Below are 13,998 nucleotides of genomic sequence, written 5' to 3' on the forward strand. Positions count from 1 at the left end.
ATGTAATTGTAAAAAACATTAATAAAAAGAATTAAATCTAGTTTCACATTTAATTTTAATTCAAATATTATAAAAACTCAAACTATTTATTAAAGCTATTTATTATATTATATTAACGTAAATATTACCTGCAGTCCAAATATATATATATGTGTGTGTGTGTGTGTGTGTGTGTGTGTGTGTGTGTGTGTAGCTAAATAAAATATTATATGGTTAATGTAGAAAATTCATAATCTCATAAAAGAAATAACAAAATAGTAATTAGCATAAGTTTTAATAAAATACTTCATAAAATAATAGATAATTATCAAAATATTTAATCGTGGTTTAATGATAACATTCAGCATATACATACATTCAATGATCTAAATAAAATATGTATAGTTCGTTCGCCAATAAATAATAATGAAACATGAAATAACAATAAATTTTACCTAATTATAATGGAAAAATTGCTCTTTCACAGAATCAGCGATAACAAGTAGCAGTGCTAATATAAATATAGATAGTTGAAATATAATTGTAATTCTGATCTTGTGTATAATTGCGACAATTGCAAATTCGAAATTATATTTCCCTTTACATTTCAAGTTATTTTTCAAATCCATTGATGATATATCAATGTTATTGTGTTAAACCTTATAAAAATACCTTATTATGTTAAAGTAAATTCTAAATTTCAAAAGAGAAATCACAATTTTCAATTAAAAACATAGTTTGATCATCAACAGTTGTTTCTTCATAAATTATGCACAATGCTTATTCCTTTCAATATAAAAATGAAATATGATCGAATGTGAGAATATAAAGTAATATTTTCGAATCTTATCACAATACAAAGTTTCCTCGAGCAATATATTATTGTAACTAAAATAAAGGAAGACAGGACATATATTGTATTCTTTTACAGAATTATATGATATCACGAGACGTGTTATTCCACTCGAACATAAAGTTAAAGAGACGACATTACGCACCAGCCTCTTCGATATGCGCAATAACAATCGGGCATCGATTATCTATGGAAGTGACAAGGTACAAGAGAGCCACCCCGAACCATCCATGGCTCGCTTGCGTGTTCAGCGTTCATCGTCATCACTACCTTCATGATTGTTTCCGTGGCTATTGTATACAGTAGCGTGGAAACCATCTTCATCGGCGTGATATTTGACGGTTCTGATATTGCCGTCGGGCTCCTTAACTGTATATTCGCCCGAGACTGCTTTACCTGTGATATTAATCGGATTGCATAAGATTCTCATTTGATCTCATTGGATTATCTCGATAGGATATCCTTTGATATTATTTGTTTGTGTGATTAAAATTATATGTAGAGTCAGTGAGATATTATTAACTATGTGTACTCATCCATCGTTGCTGGATTAATATTTAAACTATCATTATAATTTAAGGATCCGTAATTAAATTGTGATATTATTTTAAGAATTATCATGTATATTGGCAAATGAAAATTGATAATTATAATTTCCATTACCTAATTTCCCGTTCAACATTAGACCCAAACACATCATATATCTAGTTTATTTGGAATAGATAATTACAATTTTACATAATTAAAATATAATTTATCATACAATTATAAACTTCTACAAATATACGTAAAATCTGCATAAAATTTGTATTAAATGGTTAACATCGAAGAAATTAATCTTATGTAAAATTAAATTATTCTTTATGCAATAACTTGAAACTTGATATTCTACGTAACATCAATAAAACTTCGAATTTAGTATTACATTAATTTTTTTTTAATTTTTTTATTTGTATAATATAATGATAATTTCGTAAATGAGTAGATAATTTATAATATTTCAAATTTGAAAATTGTTATTGTATTATAAAATACTTACACGTTTTTTAATAATAATAATACAAATTTTTTAATTATAAGTAATTATAAACAACCAAGTAAGTTTTAGTAAGAAACAAATTTATTGAATGAGAAATAATATTTAATCGTCATTATTAAAAATGCATTTAAATGGATGAATTAAAGTTTTTAAGTATGTATATATTTATATAAGCTATAAATTAATTTTAAATATTGACTTTTTGTATAAACTTGTAGTAAAGAAACTTTCCAAATACTCTTTACTGCTCAAATAATTTAATTGGTTTTAATATACGAATTTTTGTATATTCAGCAGTTTATATATAATATTTTGAATGCAGCAAGATAAAAAAGAAAAGCTAAGACGGCATTTCATAAATAAATAGTATTGTATAATAATACGTTATAATATAATTGCAAATAATCGAATTGTGTAGCAGATAAAATTAAAAAAAAAAAAAAAAAACAATCAATGTTTTATTAGTACTTAAGGATAGTAATTTATCCTTAGCAGTTATTATTATATTTTAATAAATCCGTTTTTAATATTTAATAAATCCATTGTTATATAACATTATAATAATTAATATTATTTATTAGTAAGAACAAATATCATTATTGTTGGTTTTAAATTATTTTGAAAATTCTTCGATAAAACAGTAATAATGTTGATTAAATATAGACTGATTATAGTGTGATCAGATAAATTATTATTTAAGAGTTTTCATTCGAATTATAAAATTCAAATTACATGTTATTTTCATTTATTTTAAGAATTACACGTATAACAATATTTATTCAGCAATATTAATCTAATGATAGCATTCATTTTATATAAACAAATATTAATCAATATAGGTTGCATATCTCAGCAACTAATATAGATAATAAATCAAAATTATTTATAAAATCATAATAAAAGTGTGTAATAAATTTTTCCATTGTTCTCCTTTGTTCTGCATTCGATTTATTAACCTATAAAACTTTTTACTGTACATACTCAATATAAACTGTTATAGTTTTCATAGCCTTAAAATAAATAAGCTATAGACGAAGCTTAATTAATACAAAACACATAATCTAAACGAATATACAATTATATCAAAATAATTTTAATCATTGCCTAAAAGGATCATTAAAATTCTTAATGTTATTAATATAACATTTATATATATATATGTATATATATATATATATATATATATATATATCCCTGAGTATGCCTGCAAACAAAATAAATTGCACCGATAAAATAAAAGAAAAAATTCAAGTTGAGGGATTACAAGAGTTGACAGTGACAACACTTCAATTAAGCCTAATATCTTATAGAGATCATATACAGTAATCTTATTTTTAACTTTGTTTACTTGTATTTTAATATAAAATGTTTGATCGGACAAGCTTTGTAACAAAAGCAGAAATTACTTTCATTATTATCGTTCGAATTTCATGAAAATGAAAATTAACCGCGGCATTGTGGTCGAAGATAATTGAAAATCGATCTGCTCTACCTCCTCGAGACCGAAAATTATTTGTTAGCTAGTGTTAATAAACGCAATGGGCACGTTTTAGCATTACATATTTTAAACCCACGATTAATATACTTGATAATGCAAACTGATTAAAATTCCTACAATTATAGAGTTTTAAATTTTTACTTTCGTTTACGTATGTTTGGCCAGTTAGCAAAATAGACATTTTTTCCTCATAATTTTAAAAGTAAAATTGTCCCCGTTATTACTTACGTATATATAAAAATATTCCTTTAAAAAATTATAAAGACGCTTGACTGAGCACTAAGGCTTATCCTATGCGCAATATGGTTAAGTCTAGCACCATTAAGTCTAACCAGCCATGCATGTGTTTAACTGGGCCAAAGGAGCGTGTAGTGCGCAAATACATATATGTGTGATACTTTTATGGGTACTTGGTAATAATACAACGGTATTTACAAAGAAAACGTATAGGATGGAAAATATTATATTAATAATGTTTCAGATGCGTCGATACTCCATACAGAAGCTAATGATACTTGCTAATTTGTAATTTTGAAAAGTATCTAATGAATATTTATTCATTTGTTTACATATATAAATTTGAATGGTGAATATTCTAGCAAGAGAGTAAAATATAAGATACATTTCATTAAATTCAAGGTAAATTTTTTTATTGATTTTTCTTATCAGAATAACTAGTAAAGTACAGGATGGTATAATTAATCAGGTAATATTTAAATTATATTCCATGATTGGAAAATGCATACAAATTCACAGATTTTTTTTTTAATTATATTTTAAATGCATAATAATGAAAATCTTGATTAATTATTTAAATGTTTAAATAAACTTCAATATAAAATGTATATAAACGTAAATATTCTTACATAAGAATGTGTGATACAATTATCATATATTACATTTTTATTAAACTTTTATACCAATGACTTTTACAACAATAATCGTTCTATCGATTGCAATAAATAATAAAAAAAATAATTGCTTTAATGATGATTCTTTAGTAGAAATTTTTATAAAAATAATTTGCATTACATTACACCAATAACGAATTTCCTATGCTATTGATCGATTTTAATAATAAATATTGGATAATCATTTGTAATAATAATTAACTAATGTGGTGAAAAATACAGTACAGTGTTTCATAAGAATAATTACATAAGAATATAATAATTAATGACGAAAATATTAGAAGAATTTATTTAAATGAAAACGTTAATATTAAATTTTCTAATTTACTACTTGGAATTTCTCATAAGGCCAATTATTAAACAAAAAAATTTCTTTATGAAATTTTTTTATGGTAATTAAGTGAAATATTTATTCAACGATTATTTATGTTAAACAATATTAACAAGATGACCATATAAATATATTTTTGTACTGTAAAGTTAAGATAAACATATAAAATAATAAAAACTGATAATATTTGTAATCTTAATTAAATTTAACCAAATTATTATCTAATTTCAATCTTTTAAGTGCATATTCAACATGTTTTAACCTTATCGTGTTCAACAAATACTTCCTACTTTCTCGAACGATTAAAAAGTTGATAGTTCAAAAATTGCAATTAAGGCCTGCATTCAAGAATTTGCTCTGAATTTCTTTCTACATTGGGGAATGTCCTTTGTACCCGAAAGATCAAAAGTACCAGGACGAATAGTGAACAGCATTGTCGAAAGTCGCAAGCCTAAGAGCGCGGAAAATTTGAGAAAGCCTTCGCCAGGCAACGCTTACCATCTCTATGTTCCTTCTGGCCGTGATAGTCGCCGGTACGTCGATCCTCTACGCCGTAAGCGAACTCGTAATGAGCTGGGGCTGCAAAGTCCTGATGATGTTTACCATGCTTGTCTACCCAAGCTACCTCCTTGTCATCTCCCTCTACTGGCCCGTGAAAATGCTGAAAGGAATGGGCCAGACCAGCCCTAACTTCGGCGATCACCGCACCGAACAACATCGCTAGAAATACAAGCAGTGGACAGACCTGTGAAGGTTTGCCAAGGACATTTACAGTCAGAATCCATTCAGAGTATATTTAAATCTATCGATATCCCAATCGATAGATACAAATTATTATTACAATTATTGTATTGGGGAAAAATTAATAAAATTTAGATGAAAAGTTAACGTTTTAAAATTTTTAAGTTCTATGGTGTCTTAATTCTATTGATCGTAATAAGAAATATGAGCAGGATGGCTTTATTTATCCTCGCAAGACCTATAAATTATATAAATGATGTAGATAGTATATGACCTAGTTATCAGACATTTACGTAACCAAGTGGATATTTTAAGATGATTTAAAAGTGCTTCTTCAAGTTTTCTACGATATCTGAAGTATCTGAGTATCTGAATATATAATTTCAAAATGTTTAAAATATAATTAATGCAGTTATTGCAATTTTGAGAAATAGTCCAGATTAATTAATGATATGATTGTAAAATATTATATTTTTTATTTAATTATTTCGATTCAATTGATTTTTTTTTTTTTTTTTTTTTTTTTTTGAAGAAACAATAAAAAATTTATTAAAATTTCCATAAATTTATCTCATGCGTATGATACTGATAGAATATATTCTTGTAAGTTTCTTGTCCTGATACTTATTAATTAATTAATCTCTAATATATGCGAATTATTTATAGACGATTTGATTTCATATTTCCATTATTATATTATATTTTGTACACAGTGCCAATACATTCTACTTTAGCAATTTTTTTTTTTATATTTACATGGAAAAATGAAGTTTTTTACGAAATCACGATACAGTAGAGAAACAATTTTTCTCGTAAAATAATTTAAATACTTAGTCATTTAATATAAATCTATACAAATTATGAAAACTAAAAAACGAAATCGAACTATCAAATATATATTGAAATCTACGCGATAAAACTTTTTTAATTTTAACGACTCTAACTATAACTGTTATAGTGACAATAACGTTATAATAGAGCAAAAATTTATCAAATTCAATACTCCTATTGAAACAATAGATAAGAAATTATTTATCAAATACCTATTGCAGAGTAAATATGCTTTTTCAAAACAAATGTTTCACATTAAATCTTAAATGTTTTTTTTTTTTTTTTTTTTTTTTTTTTTTTTTTTTGAAGTAATAACTTCTGAACTAGATTTTCTTACAGCAAATCTTCTCGAGCTATTCTCGTATAATATAGTATATAGATCACACAGCTGCATAATGTTATCATGTAGTATATACATCATAGTACTATATAGTACTATATGGTCCTATGACGTATTATATGCATACGAAAATAACATAAAACTTCCAGAATATACTCAAGAATTTTAAAATAAAAGTTATCGTCTTACAAATAGAATACTCTGTGATCTGTAAAATAGGTAATTTTATAGTAAAAAAAGTTACACTGTAGACCTTTCCCAATATAGTTCATAAGCAGCAAAATATATACTACTCAGTTTTTCAAAAAAATATAATAAACTTACTTTACTTTATTGTTTATTTGTTTGTAAAGTAAATTCATGATGGTATATATTTTGAAAATAGGTGAAGCTCATTCCTCTTGGCTTATATTTTTTTTTTTAGTATACGTGCGGAGTGAAGTTTTTTAAGTTCTTCTAAAACTGCACATGTTTAAATCAAAGAATATACGATGAGGTTTTTTAAAAGTTTTACCATTTTAAATTTTTACGTATTTTCGAAAAGTTTTGATTTATTTATTTATGTATTTATATATTACAATTAAATGTTTCAAACCACGAGTAATTTTTCTTTAAGAAAATTATGTTTAAAATAAAATATAATGACGCTTTTTGACACACTAGGTATTATATAAACCTATTTAACTAGTTTTCGAAATTTCGTAGCAAGAAATAACGTAATAATTTCTATGAGTACGTATTAATTAAAAAATAAAAAATAAAATAATAATAATAATAATAATAATAATAATGACAGTATTATATAAAGTTATTTAATTTTGAGGAAATCCGTATTTAGTGTTTTCCAAAGTACTTAAAAGGTCGAAATGGAATATCAGGAAATGGTCTATATGTAAACTCGTACTTTCACCATTTTCTACCGCAATATAGCTTTTAAAAGTTTACCGCATGGATAGGAAATTTGCAATTTACTTAACATTGGAGAATTTAAATAATTAAAATATTACAAATAAGATTTTCAATATGCGGCTTTGTTTGATCTTTCAAATTACTTTGCATACATTCATTAAAAATTTAAGAAATGATTTTTTATCAATTACTAAACAAATTTTTGTTCTTTACATGCATGATAAAAATATTTTCTTTTCCTTAATAATATAGGGAAAAATTATATTTTGCGTTAATATTTTGCATTATATAGCTAAGAAAAAGTAGAAAATTTTAATATAATGTAATTACAATTTATCAATAACATCACATAAACGTATTCATTTATTAATTAATATTTTTCTATTAATGCTCGATATATTTACAAAATTTATAAAGAATTATTTAAATTTTAATAATTACTGAAAATTAATAAATATTTGTTTTTTATTTTCGGATATAATAGCTTGTTAATAAGTTGTTTCTAAATCATAAATTGTACTTGTAGCAACGCATTAATAAGCATCAGCAATTATATTAATTATTTTGTAGAGCCTATCATAACTCAATTATTCAATTATTGCAATTTTTTTCCTATAATAAGAAAAAGAAATCTGAAAATAAGAGTATTAGAATAAAAAAAAAAAAAACTAATAAAATTTGGGAATGAAAGTTATGCTCATCTACTGTATATCGATGTAAATTCTCCTTGTTTTGGAGAAAAACCGAATAAAGTACCGAGAGAAAAAAATACCAAGAATCGATTAAATACTATACGATAAAATGAAACGGCCAATTACTATCAACAGACTGCTTCGCGTTATCTATTATCACATCGTTCATAAAGTGTATTTTGCACGCTCATTTCTTTCACTGCACGGAGCCACTCACTTTAACAGCCATTTCATCCGATTACTTTCTTAGGTCTCCTTCCTTCTCCTTCGCTCTCTCTCTCTCTCTCTTTCTCTCTCTCTCTCTCTCTCTCTCTCTTTCTGTGTCACTCTCCTTCTCTGTTTTACTCTGTCTCTATGTCTCTTATTTCTCCACGTAGTCTTCTTATCGTATACTTTACTCTACCGCAGCTACTAGGCACCTTAAAACTGAACAATTCAGCCAGCTTAGGTGTCTCTTTTATAGATCGACAAAAAAAAAAACGCAAAGCCTTCTACTGTTATTCTCACTTTCCTTCGGCGTGGCCCCGAAAATTTTCTTTCTCTTTTTTTTTCAACAAAACGCGGAGTACAGACTAACACCAACGACAGCGGATGTCGTCTTGCGGATCGCCAAAGCACTATTGTTGCGAAATAGAATTACTCAACCAATCAGCCACTGTCGGCTCCACTCGTAGATAAAAAGTTACCGGTGCATTCAAGCGAAAGAGCATTGGTCAATTTCCCACTCCCTTGCTTCTATGGTGGATCGGATGACCGCAGGTTGGCATGCGAACAATTTCATACATTTTACATAGTGCGATCACACGTACATCAGTCACTCTCTTCGTCCCTCTTCTCCCTTAATTTCTTGTTCCCCCATCAATTATTTCTAACCCTATATGTAAGTGGACATTTTATACAAACTATATTTATAAATACGTTACAATTATATGATTACGAATCTCTTTCAACTTATTATGAAATATACTCTACGTACTTTTACTCTAAATATCTTAGATAATAATTAAAATCAAACCACAATGAAGAAGTTTTATAAAAAGCTTGCAGCTTATTACATTTATGTCAAAAACATTATTATCTTCGATGTAACCTTAGCTTGCCTTAATATAGTTACAATTTCATCCTGGATTTCTTTTAATAAATGATTTTCGAATAAGATTTATCGATTAACGTTAATTTGGACGAACAAATATTTTATCAAGTAATATCAGTAGATTAATTAAGACAAACAAAATTAATTCAATAAAGGACACAGCAAGACAATTATATTAATAATTCTAAATAATAAATGATTTTAAATAATTTCGCATTACAGTAATATTATCTATAACATACGTATAGTATACAAGTTTCGAATATGTAAAAGTATTGAATTATATGGAATATAGAATTATATGGTAAAAATTTGTTTTATTGTTATTATAATTTTTCTTTATAAATATATTCATAATTAGTTGATATAGAATTTATGTATCACTTTAAAACTAACTTCTGAAGTTATAACGTACCAAAGTAAAATCAATATGCTACTAAAATTGTACGCTTACTCGCTAATAGCAATTTAGAGATGAAATCATATTACAAACAAATGATGTATCGATACTTTATTATAATGGCACTGAGGTATTTGGTAAATTATTCTGATGTATCATTGGTATGTTGTAAAACTTAGGTAAATTTCTTTGATTTAAAATATTATACAATAATCAAACAAATTATTTGTTAAAATTAATAACAAAGCATAATACAACAAAGCAAAAAACAAAACATAAAATACAATTGTAACATATTATATATTCGTTAAAGTTTTTGTAATATTTTTTAACAGCAAAAAGGAAAAATTACTAAAGAATGAAAGGTTATATGTATTGATAATAACTTTTTTAGTTCTTATATATCTACGGATCTATACGATACATCTCTCTCTCTCTATATATATATATATATATATATATATGTAACCAGTTCAAACGCTTACATCGTAGAAATTCTCTTTGATTCGACGAAAAATTTCACTAGAAATTATTCAATAAATCACCGCAAAATTAAAAATTGTGACTGCCCCTCTCTCTCTCTCCTCCTCTCATTTAATCCCTATATTTCTTTATCTTCCTATCTTAATGTCTTTCTTTCTATTGCATTTTTTTCAATTTAAGATAGGCTAATAATTTATAATAGAGTTTTTTGTCTATACGTCAGAGTCTTCCGGTCCAATGCGTAACAGGTTTTACGATGCTTTTTTGGTTAAGAGCGAGATAGAAAAACAGAACCAGTGTCAGAAATCAGTGTCTCGCAAAGACTTGGTTTTTATTACACTCGCATCCGTTCATATTAATAAAGTGAAAACAACAACATAAAATATATATATCACCGTTTTTCATTAGCATAAAATTTCTGATTAGTTCTAGTTCATTCAAAATTATTTATATGCTAAAATATATTTTTAGTGCCATGTTTATTGTTTGCGTATACCGTATTTTTATTATTTTCCCGAATGATAGATTGGATCGATTGTTTATGCATTAAAAATCATTACACTTTAACACTTTCAGTTGTTATATAACTACTTTAGCCTTTAATGATGTTTAGATAATCTTAAGAATTAATCATAAATCATACATACATTTATTTATTTTATATAAAAATATACAAATTAGAGCATATAGACATTATGCTTATATTTCTTTTAAGTTAACTTAAGTGTTATTTGAAAAAATAAAATTATTCAAAAATTTTAATTTAATCGAAGGCTAAAACTAAGAATTTAATGATTTATATTATAATAAAAGCTTTTTAATATCCGACTTTACTCACTCGCAGTACATAATTCGTATTAATAAATTGTATATTGCCAATCATATTTAAATTTTTAATATTGAATCCGACAATTTGTATTATTTTTATTTTCACCTATTAATATATTTCTAATTAAAAGAGCATTAAACGAAATTTTCCTATTTTTTTATAATATTCTGTGCAAACACTGTTTGTATATTGTAATAACTCGCAGTATTTAAATTTTTATTATTTGCTATTTATACATTTATTCCTTTTCATCTCGCATTAATGATCTGCTTTTATTGTTTTATGCAATTAAATTTTTTCTTTATAATTTTTCCTGAATAAAGCAATGGTAGTACTTTCTGTCACGATATACTCGGCGAATAACCTCACATTATCAGCATACCGAAATAAGAATAAAAAATGTTCATATTTCGTATATAAATTTACTTTATATTTTTAAGCAAAGTATGTTATAATGAATGAATAATTTATATTTTTACGAGAATATATTTTAGTCAAGATTAAAAGTGTCCTTTTCTTTATGAAATTCGATAAACGAGAACATATTTACGAGAGTATATTTTAATAAAGATTCAAAGATTCCTTTTTTATAAAATTAGATAAATCAATAAATTGAAAGGAAACTAAAATTCAAAGTGATGCAGATTACATATTCGTCAAAAAGAAAAATTATAATATCTATGAAATAAGTTCTTATTTCATGCAAGAGTAATGGATTTTCAAATTATTTCTATTCTGATAGTTTATAGAATAAGTATCGCTTTTCTAGCCCAGAAATTGAAATATTTTAAATATACCTAAATCTATGTTTGACCAGATCTAATTATAAATTGAAATACTAAAAGGAAAATATTTAATCTATTTGTCATTGAATATATATAATGCTATTCTTACCCATAATGATAAACTCGTATTAATTTTTACGTTAAATTTATTATTTTACGCAATTACTATTCTAAATTATAAAATATATTTACATACCTTTTAAAAATATATAGAAGATGAATGTACTACTTTATAAATTGTCATTTCTTAAATATAATTTCGTTAATAATCTAACAATGAATGATTTAAGAATTGTATAAATTTATTGTATTAATGTACTTATAAAGTATTTCACTTTTATATCGGATAGATTCATTCGTAATACCCAGGAAATAAAAATACTGAAATTTATTTCAATCTTGTAAATTCGACCGGAATAATTCTAAATAAATGCATATTATAAACTCCAATTTACTAGCTTATTTCTTCTGTTTCAATATCCTTATAAGGAGTATCATTACTAAGATAAATAAGATAATCTTATTAGCTTACTAAGTCGAGTAGGAATATTTTCATTACAATAAACTTCTATGTGTAGAAAAATTTAGAATTTTTTATTTTATAATTATTATTGATATCTACAAAGAATCTGACTGTTGGAATTTATATTTTATATATATGAAATTAATAAATATGAATCGGTATCAACAAATAACTCTTGACCTTTTATTAATATAGTAGTTTAAAGTTTAAAACTTAATTTCAATGTAATAAACCTCAATCATTCGATTAATATATTTGGAAAATACTGGATTTTAATGTTCTAATAGTATTATATTTTTCAATATAATATTCGTAAATGTTTGATATTAAATTAGAATTTAATTAATTTCACAACATATTTTCTCTGTAATATGAATAAGCAAATTTTTAATTCATTCGATTCACTTATTGTTGTGAACATCATTGACCAAAGGAAAAAAATTAAATAATACAACACAAATATATAAGATTTTGTAAAATAGAAATATTTATGAAAATTCCATATAATTTTATATTGATCATTTCATACATTTAGACTTTAATAATTGAATCAATAAGAATGAAAGTATATTTTCTTTCAGGGATATAACTGATGGATTAGTTTTTTATTTGGAATCCTACCGTAAATCATATCTATTTCTAACCATGAAATATAGTATTTCTGAATAGCCAGTGATAAATGAGTTTTTATAATGATAAATCTTATTATCTACAGTGCGTTATATATTCAATACTTTGTTTGATTATATTAATAAAAAGTATCTAAAATTGGATATATCATCACATTTAATTATATTTAATATCAAAAAGTCTAAAGTAACTAAACGTGTATAATTATTTAAAAAAATGAAATTATAAAATAAATTTCATTCGCATCCTTAAACAAACGTATATTAATAACGATAATATATTAACGATAAAATTAAATAACAATTACGATTTGTAATAAAATATTTATATCAAAATAATAATATAATCTTTCAATTTATTAATAACTTTTTTAATGTTTATATTAAATAAATTTAATATAATTTATTGATATTGCATACTTATTGAATACGTATTTTCTGTTTTTAAATAATGAACTGATTATATATCAACATAATTTTATTATTACTGATAGTCTTAAAAAATTGCTTCTATTTTAACTAAATATATTTTTACTTTTTATAACTATATATCAAAATTTAATATTATTAATATTTTATTTCAAAAATTTCTAATAGACATTGTTATATATTAAAACTGTTTAAATATATATTTAATCATATATGAATTTGATAATGGCAAATTCGTGACGATAAATATCAATAAATTTAAAATAAGAAACTACGATACGACTTTATTACCTGTTGCTAATTACACAATTCTGTAACTAGGAAATTTTAATGAATAAAATCTTAACAAAAATTTTATAAAAGATATTAATATACATTCTTTTATACAGGGTCTTATAAAATATATAAAAGTAAATACTATGTTTTCCCTGTATTGAACATGTCATAACTATAAATAAACTCATTGTAATATCGATGTATAATATATTTATTTTTTCTTTTTGCTATAAAAATATCAAACATAAAAATATACAAAATGTTAGTGTTACGAGGTGATGTCGAAACTAATATAATTATCTTTAAGAAATTTTATTTTATTTAACTATTCAAGTATTTTTTATCATTAATATAAATATCTATAATACGACTATAAACCAATCTGATAATAAAATAATTTTATCTTGATACATCGGTAAAAGTTATA

The 13,998-nt window shown here is 24.4% G+C and overlaps 1 protein-coding gene across 1 annotated transcript; it reads right to left on the reverse strand.

The window, feature by feature from the left end:
• Positions 1-1,010: 1,010 nt before the first annotated feature.
• Positions 1,011-5,352, reverse strand: LOC105359628 (adult-specific cuticular protein ACP-20-like). Its single transcript, XM_011496257.1, has 2 exons — positions 5,110-5,352; positions 1,011-1,228 (listed from the first exon to the last, which is right to left on the reverse strand). The coding sequence occupies exons 1-2, from the start codon at positions 5,327-5,329 to the stop codon at positions 1,080-1,082; spliced, it is 369 nt and encodes a 122-aa protein (XP_011494559.1). The 5' UTR covers positions 5,330-5,352; the 3' UTR covers positions 1,011-1,079.
• Between the last annotated feature and the right edge of the window lie 8,646 nt (positions 5,353-13,998).

Source organism: Ceratosolen solmsi, unplaced genomic scaffold, assembly GCF_000503995.2.
Source record: "Ceratosolen solmsi marchali unplaced genomic scaffold, CerSol_1.0 scaffold29, whole genome shotgun sequence".
NCBI classification, from domain to species: domain Eukaryota; kingdom Metazoa; phylum Arthropoda; class Insecta; order Hymenoptera; family Agaonidae; genus Ceratosolen; species Ceratosolen solmsi.